Source organism: Acomys russatus, chromosome 5 (genome assembly GCF_903995435.1).
Source record: "Acomys russatus chromosome 5, mAcoRus1.1, whole genome shotgun sequence".
Lineage (NCBI taxonomy): Eukaryota > Metazoa > Chordata > Mammalia > Rodentia > Muridae > Acomys > Acomys russatus.
The window spans coordinates 40,778,856-40,802,773 of NC_067141.1; the positions used below are offsets into that span (position 1 = coordinate 40,778,856).

The 23,918-nt window shown below is 39.8% G+C and overlaps 1 protein-coding gene across 1 annotated transcript in view; it reads right to left on the reverse strand.

Moving 5' to 3' along the window:
• Tmc1 (transmembrane channel like 1) overlaps window positions 1-23,918 on the reverse strand; it is a 141,898-nt gene that overhangs the window by 108,680 nt on the left and 9,300 nt on the right. The window contains exons 2-4 of the mRNA XM_051146932.1: window positions 21,577-21,624; window positions 11,941-12,100; window positions 6,106-6,234 (exon numbers count right to left, since the gene is read on the reverse strand). Coding sequence (XP_051002889.1) covers window positions 6,106-6,234; window positions 11,941-12,100; window positions 21,577-21,624 — 337 coding nt within the window. The remainder of the gene's footprint in view (window positions 1-6,105; window positions 6,235-11,940; window positions 12,101-21,576; window positions 21,625-23,918) is intronic.

A 23,918-nucleotide genomic window follows, 5' to 3' on the forward strand; every position in this document is an offset into this window, starting at 1 on the left:
TGAAAGCTCCTATGAGCCCACAGAGGCTGGGGCATGCACAGGGCTCCGCACCAGGCCCTTTATGTAGTTGCCGGCTTCTGCTTTAGTGTCATGGGAACCCTGAGTGTGAGAGCAGGCACCTTCTCGTGCACTCTTTTCCTTCTGCTTATTGGGCTTTCTTCCCAATTTCTGGCATGTTAGCTTTTGTTTTATCTAATTATATTTTACTACTATTCCTTAGAAGCCCGTTTGTTTTATTTATTTATTTTTGTCTGGTTGGTTGATTGTTGTTTGTTTGTTTGTTTTTTAAGACAGTTTCACTATGTAGCTCTCTCTGTCCTGGAACTTGCTCTGTAGACAAGGCTGGCCTGGAACCCAGGGATCTAATTTTTATCATCTAAACTGTATCATTCTAGTTGATGTGTTGTTATGAGACAACTTCATGAAAAAGGAAGTGAAAAGAACTCACTCTTATTTGTGGGTTTATGAAAATTTTAAACTGTTTTCTCCCTAAAACAAGCATTGGTAGGTACCCAGATTGGAGCCATTTTGTAATGTCCGTGGACAAATGCAGTTACTGTTTCATATGCAAACTCTTGTATACAGTAAGCACAACACGGAACTCTTTTTGGGGTAGCTGGCTAGTAACCACGTGGTGTCCTCCCTTTTACCTCAGGCTTTCCTCGCCCTGAACTGATTTGGCTAAACCACTTGACCTCTGAAGACTGCAGTTTGAAAACTGTAGAACACAACCCACCCTCTCATAAATTGTTAAAGTTCAAGGTAGCCTTAGATCAAAGTCCAGTCCCTTGGGGTGTTTGTTTGTTCGTTTGTTTGTTTTATTTTTGTTTTTGTTCGGAGGGGTTTGTTTGTTTTGTTTTTGAGACAGTGTTTCCCTGTGTAACAGCCCAGGTTGTCCTAGAACTCACTTTGTGGATCAAGCTGGCCTTGAACTCACAGAGAATGCCCGCCTCCGCCTCCCAAGTCCTGGGATTAAAAGTGTGCGTCATCATGCTGGGCCAGCATCCTAGCAACAAAATAAGGTGGTTGCAGAACGTAGCGCTGTGTTCTAGTCAAAGGTTTTGGGTTTGGGTGAGTAATAAATACCCCAGTGATTTCCACCCAGGTGTGTTATTTCACCCCTGGTAGTTATTACCAGGTGAATTTGGTGGCCTTTTACAGGAAGATTAGTCGTCCAACCTCTGTGAAAAACTTATGAGTAATTAAAATATGGAATATACTTAGTATTCACACAGGGTAGAAATTTTATAGATAGATATATAAATTAACCTTGACTTTCATATAAATGAAAAATGCACCAACATTTCTTTTTCACACTACACACATATTCTCACCCACATCATAAGCTGTCCGCAGAGTGAGGTCCATCACGACAGTTTCTGCTTCTCAGAGCTGAACACAGTGTTACTAGATTCTGTTCTTGTGTGAGTGATTTTTAGATTATGAAATAAATACTTCTGTCTTGGGCCATCGATGCAGAGATTAATATGTATTTGGTTAGAGACTATGCACGTTCTTAACTGAATTCACACTGAAAATATACAATGAGAAACACAATTGTGCATGGGAAGGGGAAAAAACTACAGGAGTTCCTTTCAGCTCTATAAGAACAAATTTACTGCCTTGAACATGCCAAGAGCCCAGACTTGAGCCGTATTAGAAAGCTCATGTGGACATACAGCTATTCCCAAAGCTTCCTGCATACACAGTAACAGCTTAGCTGTTTTCCCCTCACTCATTTTTGTAGTGCTGGCAATTGAACCAGGAGGCTCACACACACAAGGCACATGCTCAGCCACTGTGTTATCTCCCTATCTCCGTTGCTGTCTTTTGACTGGGAGCCCTGAAGATGCCTATATTCCAAGTTGTAAATGGTTTTGTTTTTTTTTTTAAGTTCAGTCCTGAAAACATATGCACAAGTAACAATGAGTAATATTATATAAACTGAGAAGGTTCTATTTACACACACACATACAACACGACAACAATGAGAAAATGGGACTGTGAGTTTGGAAGGAGGGGTATACTGAAAGGTTTGCAGAGAAGAAAGGGAAGTGGGAATGATGTAATTATATTACAATCTCGAAACAACTTTTTAAATTAAAGACTTGAGAATGGTGGCTGAACAACTCCCAAACCCCTCAGAACCGTAAGCTGCTATTCCTTAGGCTTTGAGACTTATTGGAGTCCAAAAACCTTGACCCTGTAATATAATCGATTTTATAAATTTTAGACATTTTTGGAGTCCAGAGCAAAAAGAAAGGTCTTGGTATCTCACAGACCTAAACCTGTGGTGAAACAACTGCTCCAATAATAGTGAGCCTCTGGTCTCTGTTCCACAGACTTAGCAGAAATAGTCTTGAGGCTGCTTCTAGGAAAAACATAGTCCTGAAAACACCCTTTAAAAGTAGGGTTTTCCATGTCTTAGAGTTACCATAGTTGTGACGAAAAACCATGACCAAAAGCATCCTGGGAAAGACAGAGTTTATTTGGCCTAGAGTCCCACATCAGTCTTTATTATTGAAAGAAGTCAGGTCAGGACCACAGAGAAGGAACCTGGAGGCGGGAGCTGATATGGAGACCACAGAGGAATGCTGCTAACGGGCTTGGTTCCTATGGCTTGATCAGCTTGTTTTCTTATAAAACCCCAGACTCTTATAAAGCAGCAATCATTAATTAAGAAAATGGACTACAAGCAGAGGGAACTCTGACTCCCTTGCCCTAGCAATGTTTTGACAGAGGAACCTCCCAGCACATATGCTATGCGGCAGTGAGCACTCGCTCGGACAGTGTGCTTGGAATCTCACAGAACTTCAAAGCCCGCAGAGGAAGATTAATGTGACATTAATATTTTTCTACCCACAGGAAAATTAGGGAGGGACAGTGCCAGACACTGGCAGTGCATGGAGTCATGGAGTCAGAGCCAAGACTTCTGGCCTTGGAGAATCATGACTAGAAAACGGGCCTTGGCCCCAGGTGAGGAGCCACAGCTGCTTCTCTTCTATGCTGAAGGCTGACTTTGACTTTGCTCCTCCAAATCACTGTCTTGCTGCCCAGCTGATTCTCCCAGGTGGCCTCCTCATAGGAGGCAGCAAATCTGAATGCCTACAAGGACTAGCCAAGCAGGGAAAAAAAAAAAAAAAAAAATAGGAGTGATGCAGAATCTTGTTTCATCTGACAGCAAATAACTTACTCAAAGAGGCCAGTTCTTGCTTAACTCCAGCAGTTATTTTCAAGTAAGAATGTGGCATCCTGCTTTCTACTTGCCTATAAGATCAGGACATACACCACTTTTAATGTAAAAATCTCCTGCATTGGAAAAGGAGACATAAAAGGAAATCACTCTGGAGCCAGAGGTAGGTGGATTGCTGTGAGTTCAAGGCCAACCTGGTCTACAAAGCAAGTCCAGGACAGTCAAGGCTACACAGAGAAACCCTGTCTTGAAAAAAGGAAAGGAAAGGAAAAGGAAAAGGAAATTACTATTATTAAAGAAAAAAACTAACATAATTTTGCTGGCATACATTTTGCTGTGATAAAAATAATACTTTAAGAAAGGGGGAAAAAAAAAAAAAACACAACGAGCAAACAAAAAATACCTATATTCAGCCGGGTGTGGTGGCACAAGCCTTTAATCCCAGCATTCAGGAGGCAGAGGCAGGTGGATCTCTGTGAGTTCGAGGTCAGCCTGGTCTACAAAGTAAGTCCACGATAGGCTACATAGAGAAAGCCTGTCTCAAAAAAATTTATTTATTTTTAAAAATACCTATATTCTGTATTCACTTCAAGCTCATGCACTTCCAGTGCATGTCATGGAGCTATGACTGATTTTGCGCTTCTTTTTCTTCTGATTCATGTTTCTTCACATTTTCAAAGAGCCATGAGGCCCTAGCACCCAGCCCAAGGTCCCAGACTCTGAAATCTACAAGACTATACTAAAGGTTTGTTTCTGGAGAGCTGAGAGTATGCTGGCTCATTTCTTGCCAAACTGTTAAGATATCCTCTCTTTCCTTTGTTAACACTTTAAATTCCAGTAATTAGTCCATATACTTCCAATGTGTCACCATCCCCCACAGTTCCGCGGTCCCGTGTTGCTGAGTTTTCTCTCACCTAACCCTGTTAGGTCCCAACTCTCTCCTCTGTTTTACCATAGTGTAGTTCATGGGGCATGAAGTCTGTTCCTGGTGGTATTTCCTAGACTGGTGCTTTGTGCTGAAACTATCCCAAATGCTTTCTATGGCATATCATCCTATAAATGGAATTTCATGAGAAACACCTGGGGCAGAAAGACTCCTTCAGTTCTTTACAGCCAATACATTGAAAACAAGAAATTCAAATTTAAGTTTGGAATCCATATTTATTCTAATGTTCTACATGGGAGCTGTAGGTAAAAGAGGGCTCTGTGTGTGTGTATGTGTGTGTGTGAGTGTGTGTCTGTGTGTGTCTGTGTATCTGTGTCTGTGTGTGTACTAGGGGAAATTTGTTTTTCTATAGCTCTAGGCTGCTCCTCAGCATTCTTCCTCAGATATATTTTTTGGAAATTTCATAAGATTATTACTTTCCAATAATTGAACTTCTGTATGTAGTTGTATGTGTATCCCAGGTTTGAAAAGCTCATGAGCTCTTTATGTCTCAAAATATATTTCAGGCACCAGAAGAGACTTCTAGGTTGCCAAATAAAAACACTTCTAAGCCTATGTCAATAGCATTACCATTTCATTAAATGAAAACTATTTTGATACACAAACAGGTGCATGGGCCATATGCATAGACATACAGGATACTACACACACACACACACACACACACACACACACACACATACACACACACAAACACATGTAATGGAGTGGTGCTTGCCACTGGAGACAATGTTGTTTGGAATTTAGAAAACTCTTAATCCAGGGCTAGAGAGATGGCTCAGTGATTAAGACCACTGGCTGCTCTTCCAGAGGAACTGAGTTTTTATCCCACCACCCACATGGCATCTCACAACTGTCTGTAACACAAGTTCCAGGGGGCTCAAACCCTCGTAGACACAAATGCCAGCAAAACATGAAATAAAAATAAAATAATAATAATAAAGAAAATCTTAGAGTCGGAAACAAACTCTGTTAAAGGACACCCAGATCCAAAAACAAAAGGCAGTTTCTTTTTTGTTTTTTTCTTTTTCTTTTCTTTTTTTTAATGAAGTAACTGTGCTCTTGGGGAGCTAAAAAGTAAAATAATGTCCTGAAATTACACATTGACTCTAGCAAAATCGGGCCTAGAAGAGAACAATCCTAAAAGCTCCTTCAATTTCTTAAATTAGGACGGGCTACAATTAGGTGTTCCTATCATTTGATAACATTATTAGTGAAATGGGCTGGAAGGCAGATAGTTTTGGAAACTCACCCCCATACATAAAATTGACTCATGGAAAAATAGCACCTGAGGCAAAATTGAAGGATACAGACATAAGTGTCAGCACAGACATGTTCCTTAGCCTTAGTGCACCCTTTCATTCCCAAAGTCACAGTAAGGAAACAATGTTACCTTACACACACACACACACACACACACACACACACACACACACACACACACATCAACCTTCATCCAAGAAAGCGATGCTTGTTTGATTTTGCGTATAAGAATTTTAGAAAGCTGTGTGCTGGGTGGGTGTGTTTGTACCCAGCTAAGCAGTCAACATGAGACGTAGATATGACCAAGGACCGGATGGAAGCATAAGACTTAACTGTAATCCTACTTACTGTTTTGTCAGTGTGGCAGCATCCCTGTGCTTTGATGAGAGCCAGGATGGAAAAGTCCAGTAGGATCTGTAAATGCTACAGAGCAAGCAGCCATACAAACTCATAAAGCCCAAACACACTGCTTTACAAAGAAATAGTAACTAAGGCAGCGCCAGTTTATGGAACAGTGATTCAAAGTGACCATGGAGGTTTCAAGCGCCTACATGCTGATTTTGCTCAAAATTGTTTTCAATTTGTAATTACTATTCCAAATCCGTCTAGCACGTGCATCTACGTGACTATGGCATCCTCTGTTGTGCACAGGTAATCAGGTTTTTGAGATGTATGTTTTCATACGTGAAAAGTAGCAACCTACTTGAGAACTTCAATTTTCTTCTCCATTTTCCAGGGTTTGCATTTGACAGTCGCAATCATTTGTCTGTTCTCATCTAACAGTCCTTTTAATCGCTCTAGTTCCTCTTCGTCGATTTCTTCCTCTTCTTCCCTGTAAAAGAAAATAAAACCAGAGGCTAACCATTGCTTCATTTCCAAACCTAAAAGGCCCCCCTCAGACATGCAAGCCCCGTTCCAAGTCAGCTGTCCATGGTCAGTGAGGAGTCCCCTAAGCTCTAGAATTCACATCTCAAGACTGACATCCGGCTTGGGGATTATTATAACTTTCAACAATGCTATTTGCATCCTAATGCTCAAAATGGAACTGTTCTTTCATGTCCTCAGCCTCCAGCTGTCAGAACGAGGAAGCTTTGGAAAGAGTAGTTAGAGCTCTAGCAAGATCCACACTTTTTGTCTCTGTTCCCCTTGGCAAGCTGTCCTCTCCAATTCTATGTTTCATTTAAGAGCCTTATTTTTCAATAAGGATAATAAATTAAAGGTGAAGATGTCTTTGAAGTGTCCTTAGAAATTTTAAATTAGCCCTGTCTCAAGAGAAAAGGGGGGAAAAATTGAAACGGGAAAATGAAACTGTGTTTCTCAAAGGGAGCCGCCTAATCTGTTAATTACACCCAAAACTTCATTTGATAAAATTCAACTTGAAATACTTTTGGTGGAAGCAAACGCTTTGAAGACGCCTTCAAAGGAATTTTGCTTCTCTCTAAGCAGATGCAGCAGCGTTCTCTTCCCTGTGATCCCACTGGTGCAAAACCAGAAGCTAAAGAAAAACAAAATCTAAACACGAGCCACATGGTTTCAGTGAAGCAATGTAATACTATACTATAGAAATCAAATCGCTGGCAACGGATTGCTTTAATTATTAGGCTAGCGTCTCAATTTTAAACACCCCCTTTCACGCTTAATATCACGGTATGAGACTGGGACTCTGTAAGTCATAGTTCTGCTTTGCGAGCACAGTCTACATTCAGACTGTAGAATCACTCAGTTCCTCCATCTTTTCCTGGGGCTTATTGTCCACTTCCTTTTGCCTCCTAGGCTCACACTTCCTCCTTAGCAACACGTTGTTCTTTACTCCGAGAGCTCAAAGGGCCTACCATAGCTGGAAGGGAGTTTGTTCGGCCATTTCTCCCAATACTAGCAGACTTGGCTTCGTGTCTCCCCCAGTGGAACCAGCACTCTATGTATAGCCCTCCCTGGAGCTTCTAGTTCAGCTCCCTGGCTTTCTCCTCCACACATTTTCATTTTAATCCTTTCCAGGGCTGCGGCCAGTGAATGCTGGCTGCCTTCTACAGCTGTTGCCGTCATATTTCACCACCCTGCTTGCCTTTTCCAAAGGCCTGGCTAACAAGTATTTTATTTATAATCTTTAACAGCTCTTCTACAAAAATCTCAGCACTCCTGCTGCTGAAGTCTCTCTCCTCCCTAGATCCAGACTGAAAAAGATGTTATAAACTATTCGTTATTATTGAAAAACACATTTTATAATTCACTAAGCTTACTACTGCACACACCAGGAACATGGGAGAAAGGTATTTTTAAGTGATTTAAATAACGTAGAAGGACACGTTTGAAGACAAGTTGTGCATCTATACTTTCTAATCATGCCATCAGTACTTACATAAAACTTCAGGTTACACATGGAAAACAGCACCTTCCAGTGATAGGCTGCTTTTTGCGAAACTGAAATGTTGGGATGGCTAACTTTGCTTGTCAACTTGATACTTGAGAAGAGGAATCTTCGGTGGAGGAATTGTCTCTATCAGACTATCCTGTACACATGTCTGTTAGGAGCTTCCTTGAGGATGCGCTTTACTGGAGGTGCTTACTGGAGGATGCTGACCCTTGGCAGATGGTCCCGAGTTACATAAGAGAGGTAGCTTCACCAGCCCTGGGGAGCAAGTCAGTAAGCAGCTCTCCTCCATGTTCCTACCTTTGTTGCTGCTTGACTTCATGCCTGGACTTCCCTCAGTGACAGACTGTGATGTGAAAACTTAACTCCATTTCCTCCACAAACTGTTTTTGGTCGGTGTTTTGTCACAGCAATAGAAAGCAAACTAGGACAAATATTTTGCTTAGAAGAGAAAATTTGGTTCAAGGAAATTATATAATGATACTAGGGTGTAATTTGCATTGTCATTTGGGTTGTTTCTTTTTAATTATTTGATATTTATTATATAAAATTCTGTGACTCTGTATAACAATGGCATAAAATACTTGAGAATGGTTTTAATTAAATCTATAATCACAGGTTTTTGTTATTTCCACAATTTGCCAATTTGAAGCAATATAGAAGTTGGGTTGATTAGTCTTAGAAAGCTTAGTACGTTTTTAAACTTAGATGTTTTAAAATAATTGAACTTGTTTCCATGTAGCTGTAGATACAAACACAGATCAAAACATACCCGGGTAGGAAAAGGAACTGGATGAGTGAAACAATCAATAACAGAGACAACTCAGAACAAAATATCTTTAAGATTAGTAACCTAATTCTTTGATATTTGAAGCCCTCAACTGAACTACTGTTCCAGAATAATCCATATGTGCAAGAAATAAGATAATGTACTACATTACTGAGTTCCACTATGAATCACGTATAAGACGGTCCCAGTAAAGACAAAAGAATGAGGCAAAGATTACAAATGTTAATGACAAATATCAGAGACCACCTAGTAGAGACCTTTTTAACACTAAGCCCCTACTTCCTGTGTAACCCTGATTCTGACTTTCCAGTGATAAAACTTTTTACTTCTCTCAGCCTCCAAATACCTTGATCCTATTTTCTTCTCCAGCATGGATATCCTATCTTATTTTACAATAATCTTTCTCTTGAGTAGCCACTCCCTCGCTACACTATGAATCTGGGATTACGAAACATTTATCAATTAAATTTTTCTGAATAATGCCAGGTTATCATCCTGACCCCAGAGACTGAATCAAAGTAGACTAACACAGCAGTGCTCAGCAAGGTAACCATATTATGGGGAGATGTGCACTCCTGCACCACATGACCCAGCCTTGAATATTTTTAAAGACTTGGTTGTTAGTTGTTGATAACTCCAAGAGGGTCCTGATATACTTCAGAGTGTGGCTGACAGGTTAAGTTACCTTCAAATATCCAGGCAACTAAAATGCTGCTCCCATCAGCATTGCATAGGAACAGCTTATCTGCGTACCACTCAAAGAAATAGCTCTTCATATTAATATATATGTATGTATATATATATATATATATATATATATGTGTGTGTGTGTGTGTATATATATATATATAGCATACATATGACATATGTTCTATCTTCTGAAATTCAGAACTGCTCTGTGCAAGAAAGACTATCTTAAGCATACCAACAGTTGTGAGGAAAAGAAAAACCATAGCATACTGAATTTTCACTACTATGAACATTTTGCCTACTCGTTTAAAAGTGGGTCAGGAAAAGCCTGTAATAGCACTAGAAATACTCCACAGTGTCTAACAAGGGAATACTTCTTAACTATTACCAAAGATAGCATTACAACCTTATATTTACTCGGTTTAAAATGTGTGTGAGGACAAGGGAAACTCCCTAAGGTTTTGCTTGAATATTTAACAAAGAAAGATTCTGAATTAATTCACTTATATCAATGTTTCTAAACTGTCTGATAATTTTTTTCAAAATACATTTCTATTCTTAACAACAGATTATCTTCTACAAATGAAACAGTAGAAAATAAACCTTAAAGTATTAGCCAGAACTAACTGTGGTGGATAAATACTAGCACTACAGACATAGAGCAGGAAGGTTGTGATAACTAATTTGAAAATTCCGTGGAGACTAAAGTTGGCTATGTAGGGAGCTGGGGAGACAGGGCAGTGGCACACGGGTGCTTTCACTCTTCTCAAAACTGAAGTGGGAGTGAGACCAACAGGGATGAGACACTCTCATAGAAGATCAGCATGGGTGTGTTGCACAGAGGCTGAGCATTTTAAATGAAGACCCTAAGTGGGCCAGGCAAGCAGAAAAATTCCAGCCCAATTTATCTTCTTAGATTTTTTTTTCCAAGCCAGGAGTGGTGGCGCACGCCTATAATCTCAGCACTCTGAGAGGCAGAGGCAGGCAGATCACTATGAGTTTGAGGCCAGCCTGGTCTACAAAGCGAGCTCAGGACAGCCAAGGCAATGTGGAGAAACCCTATCTGAAAAACAAAACAAAACAAAAATAGTTCTTCCCCCTTGGCCATATATGAGGAGGAAAAGCAAATTTATGGCACACCTGTGTACAGTGGTGATGTTTTCTTGATGAAGTTCCTCCCAGAAAGAAGATTTGCTAAGAGGACACATTCCTGTGTAAGAATTGCAGGAACCGTCATAACACTGCATGGGACTAAAAATTGAGTGCATTTTGGTTTTTCTAAATGCTTGCTAAAAAGAAAATGCAAATTAAAATATCAAAGTTAAAGCTTAAAGCAAATGATATCTTGGTATTCAAGAAAAAGAGAATTCAGACAGGAAGAAAAAAAAAATAACAGAAGAAGGAAATGTCAAAATGTAATCCAAAACATTAAGGAATCAATTTGATTATTTGTATTCTGGAAGGAAGTACAGCTTTGCTTCCTCATCTCACAAATTTTCACATGGTTTCATTTTAATGATCGTGTCTGGGCATAGTGTAACAGCCGTATAAAATACTAAAAGATACAGTCTCTGCAGGACAAGGTGGAGAGCACTGGGTCTCACTGGCTGGTGTTAGTCTATAACGCCCTGCGACCTTCAAGTATGGAACAGGTTGGCTTGTTGCCTGAATCCTTCCCAAAAGGTCTAGGTCTTACATGATTAAATGTGTGCAGGCACACGCTCCCTCCCTCCCTCCCTCCCTCCTTCCCTCCCTCCCTGCCATCTGCAAATTTCTAGTAATCCAAGAAATAATCATCTTGGATCTTTTAAAAATAGCATTTAAACACATTACTCTCTACAGTTTCAGAAATAAAAGATTAGAGCTAAAAGATGCTGAGTTGTTTTAATATAAATATGAGCTAAGTGTTGTGACTCACACCTTTAATCTTAGCACTTCAGAGGCCAAACTGGTTTACTAGTGAGTTCCAGGTCAGCCAAGGCTTATATGGTGAGACCTTGTCTTCAAAATTATATATATATTGTATGTGTGTGTGTGTGTGTGTGTGTGTGTGTGTGTGTGTGTGTGTGTGTGTGTGTCCCCAACATTCTATAACAGAGGCCATCACACTTTCTGTAAAATTCCTAACCCTTAACATTTTAGGCTTTGAATTTACATACAACTGCCTTGTACTCATTTTCTTTATTAATAACCTCAGAAAACTGTAAGAGCTATTCATACCACTTGTACTAATTTAGTCATAAGTTACCAAGTACTTATCCATAAGGTAAAATGGCATGAGCTCATTCTTCTTGAGTTTTCTATGTGTCTCAGGTTACACTGTATCCAATTGATATAATACTTTTCAAATATTTAAAACAACCATAATATTGTAACAATCTGTAACACTTTAAGTTTTATAGGGGGATTTCTCATAGTCCATTCTTAGTGTGTACTCATTTTTTTTTTAAATTATATTTTAGTATTTACATATAATTAAGCGGAGTAAAATGGCAGGATCAGATTAAGCTTCTCTTAACTATGAGTAGTTTTAGTGACTGATTTTAAGCCCAATGCAGCCCCACGTGGAACCATCTTCCTTCTGGTGTTTGTGTGTGATGATGCTGTCAGCCATGGGTGGGGGTATGTGTGGGGTGCGGGGTGGGGTGGGGGGAGAGGGTCAGCCAAAAGTGGGAGGGGCGGTAACTTACGCTCCTCTCCTCAGCCTCCTCCGCCTTTCTTTTTCTCTTGCCTTCCTTGTTTCTTCATCCTCTGGCTCCGGTTCTGGATCATCCTCGTTGATAACATCTCTGGTCCGTTTCCGCTTTGGTCTCAAGCTCTCTCTTCTAGGTAGCTTGTCTTCTTCTTCACCTGAACACGGCAGTTGATGCATCAGTAAGCAGCATCAGAACGTGCTTTTTTTTCTCTCACTAACACGTTTAGTCTTGCTTTTCAGTAACTATGACATGTACTGGCGACTGCAACCATCAGTCCCCCACAGTGGAAAAAGAAACACTATTTTTACACACACACACACACACATACACACACCAAACTTGCTCTGTCATTCGTCTATTCAAATATGCAAATATGGATCTCTGCATTGCAATTAATTCAATCTTTATTTAGAAAGATAAACCAATGACTTGTAGTTTAGCAACATATTATGATTTCAGAAACCATCCAAATCAGGTTCCAGTTTGAAGATTGGCATCGGACTTGCAATGGTAGAATTATAAAGCATTGTGTATGTATTACTGGATTTCCTAGTTCAGCGATCAGGACTCACAGGGAAATGTCTATAAACCAAAACAGTTTTAGAGAAACTGATACAACTCTTGCACTTCTTCCTAGTTCCAGTTATCCACCCTTGTCTTACTATTTTATTATTCATTTGAAGATCTGCATAATTTCAGGCTGGTACAAACTACTGGATGCAATCAACTGCCCCTCTTCAATCTCCCAAGGACCTGGAACTACAGATACCACACCTAACTCTATCTTCATTGTTAACTCCAAACAGTCTTTCTTATTATTCTGAAATATTATTTTTTCTATCCTCCAAAAACTACATAGCTCAGGGGGCTGGAGAGATGGCTCCGCTGTTAAGAGCACCGACTGCTCTTCCAGAGGGCCCAGGTTCAATTTCCCAGGATCCACATGGCATCTTAAAACTGTCCGTGACTCTAGAATCTAATACCTTCACACAGACATACAGACAAAACAGCAATAAAAATTTTAAAAATTCAAAATATATATAGTTCATATATTTACTTGATTGACTGGTGAGTTCCATAGACTTTAAAGAAGAGTTAGTGAAAGTACTTATGAAACACTTTGAAACTGAAGAAGAGGAGCGTTTCTTAACCTATTACATTAGACCCACACTACTGTCATACCCAAGAGACTAAAAAACAAAAAACAAAAAAACGATTTCTAATGAATTCAGATGCAAAATTTCACAATGAAACATTAGTCAAATGTAACAACATAGTAAAAGGTACCATAACCAAGTAGGATTTATCAATAAATAAAGAATGGGTCGGCTGGCCATGGTGGCACAGGCCTTTAATCCCAGCAGTGGATAGGCAGAGACAGACAGATCGCTGTGAGTTTGCGGCCTGGTCTTCAAAGCAAGTCCAGAACAGCCAAAGCTACACAGAGAAACTCTGTCTTGAAAAACCAAAAAAAAAAAAAAAAAAAAAAAAAAAAAAGCAAAACAATAAAAACAATACAAAGAAAAAACAACAAATGGTTCAATATGCAAAAATCAAATAAGATGACTTTGCTACATTGCTATACTGACAGAATGAAGGACAAAGTTCATATTAATAAATGTAGAAAAGCACTTAAGAAAAACTGGGCATGTATAGTTTCATGTAAAAGCTTTTTACAAAATAAGAATAGAAAAAAAAATCACCTCACCATAATAAAGGTTATATGTGGTATCACACGCTTGTAATCCCAGCACTCTGGGGGGCAGAGGCAGGCAGATCACTGTGAGTTCGAGGCCAGCCTGGTCTACAAAGCAAGTCCGCAGCCAAGGCTACACAGAGAAACCCTATCTTGAAAAACCAAGACAAAACAAAATAAAAATCCAAAGTAATGTAATTCTCAATGCAAACCCAATTACAGTTTCAATATAAATTTTTTCAATGGAAAGGAAACTAAAATTGTTCATATGAAATCATAAAAGGTCCAAAATAGAAAAATATATTCTTGATTAAAAATAACACAATTGGGAATCCTGAAAGCTACAATACTAATCTGCCAGGCAAGATGTACCCAATGGCGCAATAGTGGCATGGCTATTATAGATGCAACCAACTATTTCCTGGTTGGATTTGAGATCTCTTCCATGGGAGGGATTTCATGCCCTGCCCTGTACACCCGATCAAATGCCCATGACTAGGAGGTCTACTACCCTTGAGGGATGGGGGACCTACTACTGTTATTTTGCTAAACAGATGTTGCCAAACTGCTTTCTAAACATAATTATGTTTGTACCCATGGTCTACTGCTATAACCTTGAACAAAGATGCTTTTTTTTTTCTTTTTTTTTTTTTTTTTGGTAATGCAGTGACTCTTTAAGTGGTTAAAGTTCTGAAAATACTGACTTTTGAATCCCAGCTTTAAACAACAACAACAACAAAAAAGCCATCTATATTAGCCCCTTTCGGGATCATGGAACACTGAAGATGAGAAGGACAGAAAGAATATAGGAGTCAGAGCACGGGAAGAAGTGCTGTGAAAAGCTTATTCACAGACATGACATGACCATTGTACCTATGAACTCAGAGCAGCAGGGCTATCTGCACAGGGCTATCTGCACATGCCGTGATGAATGAGGGAGAAGGCCCTACCCTTCCACTAAGGAGCTTTTGATTGACAGTTATTTGCTGTTGATTGACAGTTATTTGCTGTTGATTGACAGTTATTTGCTGTTGATTGACAGTTATTTGCTGTTGATTGACAGTTATTTGCTGTTGATTGACAGTTATTTGCTGTTGATTGACAGTTATTTGCTGTTGATTGACAGTTATTTGCTGTTGATTGACAGGACAGTTATTTGCTGTTGATTGACAGTTATTTGCTGTTGATTGACAGTTATTTGCTGTTGATTGACAAGGATACTCATATATCCCAGTGACGTGTCTGCTTGTGATTTGCCCTTGATCAAGCAAACAACCCCCAAACCTATGCATGTGCAGGAAAGTCCAATTATATGCAGAAGATCACAAACAAAAATGACAGCAAAATAGGAGGCGAGGGTAGAGTAGAAGAGGGTGGGTTTCATTGAGAGATGGAACAGGATAACCAAAGATAATGGGGAGAATATGATCAAAACACATTACATATGTGAATGTGTGAAATTAGAAAATAATAAGTAAAAAATCTAAAAAGAACAAGAAGGCTGTGTCACACTGCTTGACTTCAAAATATAAATATTCAGCAATAAAACCAAAATGGTATTGCTATAACATCCCATGTAGTCCAATAGAAGGAAATAGAGAGCCCCAAAGTAAACATGAATATATGCAGTCAAGTTATACTCAAAAATATTCCAAGTTATCCAAAATAAGGTCATCAACAAATGACACTCGAAATTTTAGATAGCGCTATGAAAAAGAGACTTAAACCCCTAGGTTACTCTATATACAAATATCAATTCAAAAGTGTATTAGACTTGATGTATGATACAACAGTTTGAATTCCAAAAATATATGCTGGAAAGGCTTTATAGTATTGATTTTAGTAATGCTTTCTTGGACATGACATCAAAGGTACAAGCAATAAAAGAAAAAAATAGTAAGTGGGACAGTTAGGAGCCAAGAGAGGAAAGTGCCCTTAAGGGCAAAGTCCTACATTAATATTACTTCAATATCTCCATTTCCTATGGTTTCAGCCAAAATCATTTTGGAGAAAATCACTTTAGTGTACCAAGAAATATTTCTGTCTCTTGTCTTTAGTATGCCTGCTAAACATGGTGGGAAACATTTTGTCAACCATTGTAACCTTTTGAACATATGCCTGTGACCTTTACCTAATCATGACCATGAATGTGTTGGCTATTTTTCCTCCTTCACTTTTAGCCTTAACCTGAACATGCCCCAGAATTCACATCATAAATCAAAGGTGCTCAAGAAGTACCACCTCTAAAGAGCTTCCTTACATCAATAGGTTTAGGCTCAGTGCCTGAGAGCTCAGGCTGTCTTCACTCAAAGAAGACATCGCTTTTGAGACAGCTCCAGTGCTCTTGTCCCAGCTGCAGGCAGTCGACCTGTCTCCATTCCTTTACCTTTGGGTCATGTTTATCTGCTTTGTACTCAACAAGAAATGAACCATTGTGTTTAGCCAAAGGACCTCATCAAAGGAAAAGCTTTTTCTCTTTTAATATGTATTTTCTTAGAGTTTTTATTATTATATTTCTTTTTTAACATATACATTTATATTATTACACATGAATAAAATAAACTACATACAGCAGGAAGAACCAAGAGACATCAGGAGTTATGTTTCAATGGAAATAATTCATTAAGAGATAACTTAAAGAATAAAATACATACTTGTAAATCATGAGAAGGGACTCATGCCCAAATATATAAAGAATTCTTATGAATAAATAATAAAAGTAATTGCCTATGCTTTAAAATAACTAAATGTCTTTAATAGAGATTTCTCAGCTGGGAGGTGGTAGCACATGCCTTTAATCCCAGCACTCAGTAGGCAGAGGCAGGAGGACAACTGTGAGTTTGAGTCCAGCCTGGTCTGCAAAGTGAGTCCCGGACAGCCAGAGCTACACAGAGAAACCCTGTATGCCGAGGGGGGAGCGGGGAGGGGATGGAGAGAGAGAGAGAGAGAGAGAGAGAGAGAGAGAGAGAGAGAGAGAGATTTCTCTAAAGAAGACATTCACAGTGACCAACAGATATATGAAGGTATGTGTTCAACACCTTTAATCATTAGGGAAATGGAAGCCAAATCAGTTGTGAGATATTAGTTCACTCTTTCTAGGACAACCTTTATAAAAAATGCAATAAGTGATGTCAAGGATGTGAGATTGGAACCCATATGCAATGCTGGTGGGAAGGTAAAATAGCGCAGCCACCATAAAAACCATGAAATTCTTCAAAATTGGAAATGGAAGTATCTAGTCTTTCAGCAATGCCAAGCACAGGCATTTACCTGAAAGAACTAAACTGAGATCCTTTTGTTATTGTTGTTTTGTTTTTTTGAGACAAGGTTTTTCTGTGTAGCCTTGGCTATCCTGGACTCACTTTGTAGACCAGGCTGGCCTTGAACTCACAATCTGCCTGCCTCTGTCTCCCATGTGCTGGGATTGAAGGTGTATGCCACCATGCCCAGCCCTGAACTGAGATCTTGAAGAGACACTATTACTTCATGTACACTGAAGCACTATTCACAATAGCAGAGCTATAGAAACAGCATAAACGCCTGTCAACTGAGACAGAAAATGTACAATGTTCACAAAATGGAATATCCGGGCTCTAAAATGTGGGGAGTCCTGTTGTTTCTTATGTGTATGAACATGGAAGACGCTATGTCCACTGGCATAAGCCACACAGAAAGACAAAAACTGCATGATTACACTCATAAGAGAAGCCTAAATTATTCAGGCTCAGAAGTGAGCAACAGAACTGAGGTTGCCAGGGGCATGGAATAACAAGAAATAGTCATTGTTATAAATAAACATAAAGTTGCCAATGCCAAAAAACTAAGTCATAGGGATCTACTGTAAGATATAATACTTATATAGTGTGCTGTTCATATTCTTGCATTTTATACCCATAGCCTCAACCTCAAAATCATTTATGAAAATATTTATAAAAACTTCAGTAACTGAATGTCTCACCATTGTCCACTAACAGGGCTATATGCAGGTAACAAATTACAACATTTTATAGAAGATGCTTATGCATCTACTCTGAGTTTCTTTGGAAGCCTGGAACCAATCTTTGTAAGTACCCAGCAACAGCACTGCCATGTTGTTCACTTGATAAAAACACTGACAGGATTAAATCTCTCACGACATTCTTGCAACTATCAAAATAAGTAGATAAGGAACGCAGTTTATCAATTTGACCCAAATAACATCTCTAGAATGATTAATCTACTTAACAAACAGTGTTCAGGGAATATTGAACAGCCACCAGAGTAAGTCCCATTCTGAGCCATAAATAAGTATCAGTGCATGTAAGAATTCTGTCACACAGCATGGTTTCAGCCTAAGTGGAACTAAGTTTTAAAATAGCTCTTAAATAATGTGGCCTCTGTGGAGGTGGCAGATAGGAGGCCCTGGTGTTTCCTTGGACCTCTTGGACCTCAAGTCCTGGTGGGTCAACTTGAGTTCTTCTGCCAAGGGGCCAGCAAGCCCAGACTGAGGGCTCCAGGAAAGAGCCTCGATTCTCACATTTATCTGTTTTCTTTTCTTGCTTCATATGGAATATGGGCCAGGGGACCTCAAGTAGAGTGTTCTTCAAGTGCCTAAGAGGTCAGGGTGATGTTTCCTCCTACTCGTCTTTGCAAAGGAGCCAAAAGCTGGCGTCAGGAAAAGCCTTAACTGTAGAAGCCTGTATAACCAGGATTCCAGCTCCATCTTTTCAGGCCTATGTGAGTGGAGCCATCACCCCAGGGAAACAAAGTGGCTTCTACTCCGAGACCAAAAGAAATGGACAGAAGGGCAAATGTTAATGATGGTTTCATGCCAGTGATGGTTTCCATATTTGAGGACCAGTTTAGGCCTATGAGGTCAATGGTGGGGTGGGAAGGTGATTAACAACTTCTCAGGGCATCCCCATCTACTGCCTAGTCCTTTAACCCTTTACCTGCCCTTCCTTTTCTCTTCTTTGTCCTCCCTCCCCTGAAGTTCAAGTAATTCCTCCCAGCTCCCATCCCCTCCACCGCCCCCACACACACATACAAACACATACACACACACATACACACACACACACACACACACACACACACACACACACACACACACACACCAAGAGCTTCAGTGTTAGCCAGCCTACCTTACCCTTTTGTCAGTTTTGGTGTTTCCCTTTGCCATAAGGTTTGATGGGTGAAATAGAACCTCCACCCACCCCAGTCAAAGGAGCAGGGCCAGGACCATTTTGTGTTGTCTAAGGTTGATTTTGCTTGAGGAAGAGACCAAACACCTGCCTGGAAAAGTCAAGAGAGGTAGAAGACACCAATAAAATCAGACCAAACAAGTGTCTTTCGAGGTTACCAATAAGAGCGAATGGGAGGGTAAAAAGTTAGTCTGATCTATTCCTCAGGATAGGATTAGGTTTGGGGTCAGGGGTTCTGTTTTAGGGGCAAAAAGGAGCGAAGCTTGAACCACCCAGTCGGGAGGACTCCTTCAGTCAGAGGGGTAGAACGTCCTTCAATTCACAGGGCAGATCAGGTCCAGAGATGGGTAAAGTGTGAACAGTGCCTGTGCTTTGAGAACTGGCAGCAATTGAGAAACAGAGTAGCCTTTTTACCTGCCCTAGGAAGTGTGAGGCATTCCCTCATCGTTCAAATCTGGGGCAAGGAAAAAACAATTTCCATATCACACTGGGAAAGGACTCGTCTCCTCCTCTGTGAAAATGCTTCAATCAAGGACCTTACATGGACTGGATCTAGGCCCACTAAAATGATGTAGCCAATGGGTACCTCAGACTTCATGTGGGTCCTCTATTGAGGGGAGAAGGCATGCTCTCTCTGGCATGGACTCTCTTGCCAACTTTTCTATTACTTCCCCCCATCTGGACAGCCTTGCCAGGCCACACAGGAAGAGAACTTGCTCAATCCTGATATGACTTGATGAGCAGGGGTAGATGGGTAAGAGGGGCTCCCCTCTTCTGAGGAACAGGTGAAGGGGGATGGGAGAAAGGAAGGAAAGGGTGGGACTGGCAGGCAAGGAAGGATGGGGCTACCACTAGGATGTAAAATGAACTGAAAAAAAAAATGAAACAAAAGAAAACAAAAGTTTATTGTTTACATAGAGCAGATTTTGGGGGAGGGAAATGTGAATATGAATGCTAGATTTGTGTGTGTGTGTGTGAGAGAGAGAGAGAGAGAGAGAGAGAGAGAGAGAGAGAGAGAGAGAGAGAGAGAGAGAGAGAGAGAGAGAGAGAAGGAGAACAGAAACAGGAGCATGAGAAGGACCAAAGAGAAGTTAGAGAAGTGAAAAGGAAGGGAATAGAAAGGCTTATGAAATCCATATGCTGCAAAAACGGAAGGAGGAACTAGTTGAGGAAAAAAGCACTGCTCTACAAAGCGAGTCCAAGATGGCCAAGGCTACACAGAGAAACCCTGTCTCAGAAAACAACAACAACAAACCTGTCATTTTGTAAAATCATTATTTGCTAAGAAAAAGAGTTTGCGGATATGTAGCTATGCAGCTCAGGTGGAGTGCTTACCCAGCATCCAGTAAGACCTGCTTTGGTCTCCAACATTATATCAACAGGGCATAGTAACATGTACCTGTAACACTTCAAGAGGTAAAGGCAAGAAAATCAGAAGTTCCAGGTTATCTTCAGCTACACAGAAAGTTCAAGGCCAGACTGGGACACAATGAAACCTGTCTTTAATTTTCTATGTTCCATGAAGCTGGTGCAAGGATGGGGGATAGGAAAAGTTCTGAGATAAATCTTGAAATATTAATGAAACTCTATTCTACTCAGTTTGCATGGCTTTACATAGGTTACATATATATTATTACAATTACCTGCTGCGATTTAGAAACAAAAAAGGCAGACTTTAGTAGTTTATCTAGACTCTACATATCCAAACTGTAAGCAGCAAGTGTTCAAGGTTGGCTATTAAATGATACTTTTGAAACAGACTTGATTCTCATTTAAGCCATGACACCAATGGAGTGAGGCTCCAGGCTACAGGGGGGGGCTCTTAGTCAGGACACCATTGGTGGTGTGTTTAACATGTTTGGGTATTAAACTGTCAGCTCAATGTCCCTCTAAATGAACTCTTTTTTAGATGCTGAGCTTTCATTTTTGGTTTTAAAAATTCAAAGCATTTGTTGATACAATGGTCTTTCTAATATCCCTGCCCATGATTGGCTTGGGTGTCAAGAAAGGGACCATGATTCGTGCCCATGAACTGAGCATATCCAAAGTGAAAACCATATAGCCATTCACACAAACCATCTAGGAACTGGATATACAGGGCAGGCACGCTCTTTTGTTTTAGTTGAACCATCTAGTCAACCAAAATATCCTAGTATATAGTTCACCTTGGGTATGTGCAAACAGGCAGGTGTGTGTGTGTGTGTGTGTGTGTGTGTGTGTGTGTGTGTGTGTGTGTATGTGTGCACATGCACATTTGTGTGCTTGAAAGAGTGGCCTAGAATTTACTGCATAGTCAAGGCTAGCCTTTAACTCACAGAAATTCACCTGCCTCTGTCTCCAAAGTGCTACTGCCCAACTGTTACCAAGTGCAGCATGAAACACGTGATACTGTAGTTCACTGCAAGCCATTCTGTTTTGTCATCAGCCAAGGCTCCCAGAGAAAATAGAACAGAAATAGATAAGAAAATATTAGGTATAACCATTAAGTTTATAATGAACAACTTATAAGCTGTGTGTGTGTGTGTGTGTGTGTGTGTGTGTGTGTGTGTGTGTGTGTGTACATGGACATGTATGTGTGTAAATACAGGTTCTGTATACACCAGATGAATAGAGTGAAGATTCTGTTCAACAATCAGTGAGGCCAGAACAAAGCATCCCTGAACACTCCTGTGATTTTTATGTCATAGTTCAAGTGACATGAATGGCAGGTACATACCCTACCATCTTCCAAAGGAGCCCACCCTTGCTTACTTGAGCTCTCCTCTGTGTCATCTTCTTTTTCCTCCACTTGGATTTGCACTGTTGAAGAAAGGAGATGTGAACAGCAATTACTTCAATGCCTGTGTAACTGTCAATAACTGCCTGTTCTTTAATCATTTCCATCATAAGATTTTTGTGCAGGTAAAACAATTTTTTTTCTAGAGCTGAAAGATTGCTCAAAGGTAAAAAGTACTTTTTGTTCTTACAGAGGGCCCAAGATTCAATTCCAAGCACCCACATGGCGGTTTATAACTGTAATTTCAGTTCCAGGAGATCTAATGTTCTCTTCTGACCTCCAAGGAAATCAAAGGCACAAGAGGTAGAAACACACATACACACACACACACACACACACACACACACACACGCATGCACACACACAAATCTTAATGCACATAAAATAAATATTTTCAAAACATTTTTCTATTTCTAATTTTCATTTACTATTTATCTACTATTATTTTCTGATTATATAATAAATACAAATTTCAAATATTACACAATATATGATATTTAGAGATACTATAAATTCAAGTATTATGAAATACATGATGTAGGAAGTTAGCAATTAATTGGTAACCCAATAGCACAACTGCCAAATCCCCCAGATTACTAGCATTTACTATTTGGTGTTTCATTAGACCTTCTCTGGACACTACTGGACACAATTACAAAAGTAAAAACACACCCAGACTCACAGTACTCAGGCAGGAGGATCATGAGTCCAAGGTCAGCCTGGGCTACATAGAAGACCCTACATCAAAAATCCAAAAGAAACCAAGTGTTACAGTCTGCACACCTAGGCCCCTTGTGCATGTTACACCTTTCTGTTTCTACACATCACTGTAACCAATCTATTATTTTAAAATGAAAAATAATTCATTCAAACTTCTTCTGCAAAGTATCAAAACAAAACAAGACAAAAATCCTGTACAAATATGATCAACATTGGATCTTCCCCTTTTCAGTTATGTCTATATGCCTTGTATCAGTGCAACCTAACTGTCCAAGAAGGTGATTCTCCATGAAGACAAGGAAACCTGTGACTTTACCATTTAAGATTTCTGGTATTCCATACAGAAACTCATGCAACATTTTAATGTCATCCCTGATCCTTTTTTTATAAGGGAATATAATGGTCTTATAAATAGTTTTAGTAGTGCAATAACATGGGGGAAAGTGTGGGATTTGGCAAAATCTTCCTAATGTTATCCCTAATGTTAATCTTGAATTATAACTGCAGGCATCACTATTTGTCAGAGGGAAAGCTCCACTAACTGTCATATAGAAATTAAGAAGCCGGGCATGGTGGTACATGCCTTTAATACTATCACTCGGGAGGCAGAGGCAAATGGATCACTGTGAGTTCAAGGACAGCCTGGTATACAAAGAGAGTCCAGGACAGCCAAGGCTATACAGAGAGAGCCTGTTTCGAAAGACGAAAGAAGAAAAAGAAAAGGAAATTAAGAGCTAGGTGGCTGGAGAGATGCCCCACTGGTTAAGAGCACTGGCTGCAGTTCCAGAGGTCCTAAGTTCAATTCCCAGCAACCACATGGTGGCTCATAACCACCGATAAAGAGATCTGGTGCCCTCTTGTGGTGTGCAGATGTATACGCAGGCAGAACACTATCGTTAAATCTAGAAGAAGAGGAGGAGGAGGAAGAAGAAAGGAAAGAAAGAAAGAAAGAAAGAAAGAAAGAAAGAAAGAAAGAAAGAAAGAAACGAAGAAAGAAAGGAAGAAAGGAAGGAAGGAAGAAAAAGAAAGAGAGAAGGAAAGAAAGAAAGGAAGAAAGAAAGAAAGAAAGAAAGAAAGAAAGAAAGAAAGAAAGAAAATAAGAGCTAGGGGCTGGAGAGTGATTCAGTGGATCAAGGACTTTCTGCAGACTTGTTGGGGTTGAAGTTTGGACCCAATGTCAATTCCAGGCCTGTATTTGCATGCGCACATGCCACACATGCATATACAGACATACCACCTATAAAAATACAAGCAAAATTTAAAAACAAAAAAACCAAAGTCTAGTAACTTGTTATAGTTTAAGGTGAAGTAGCATAAATCTAAAAATGCCATGATGGCAAACAATATTAGTATGAGCTGGCAAACCAGTTTCTGGCTGTGTTTCTGATTTTCTGTCAATGTTAAGATCATTAATCACAGCACCCAGGGGACAGAGACAGGCCAATCTCTTTGAGTCTGACTCCAGCCTGATCTACATAGCTCACTCCAGGCCTGCTAATGTTACTTAATGAGACTGTCTCAAACACAGAGGATTCTTTTTCAGATCCCGACAGACTTATCAAGAAGGCAACATGCCAGAGATGTAAATTCCATTCAC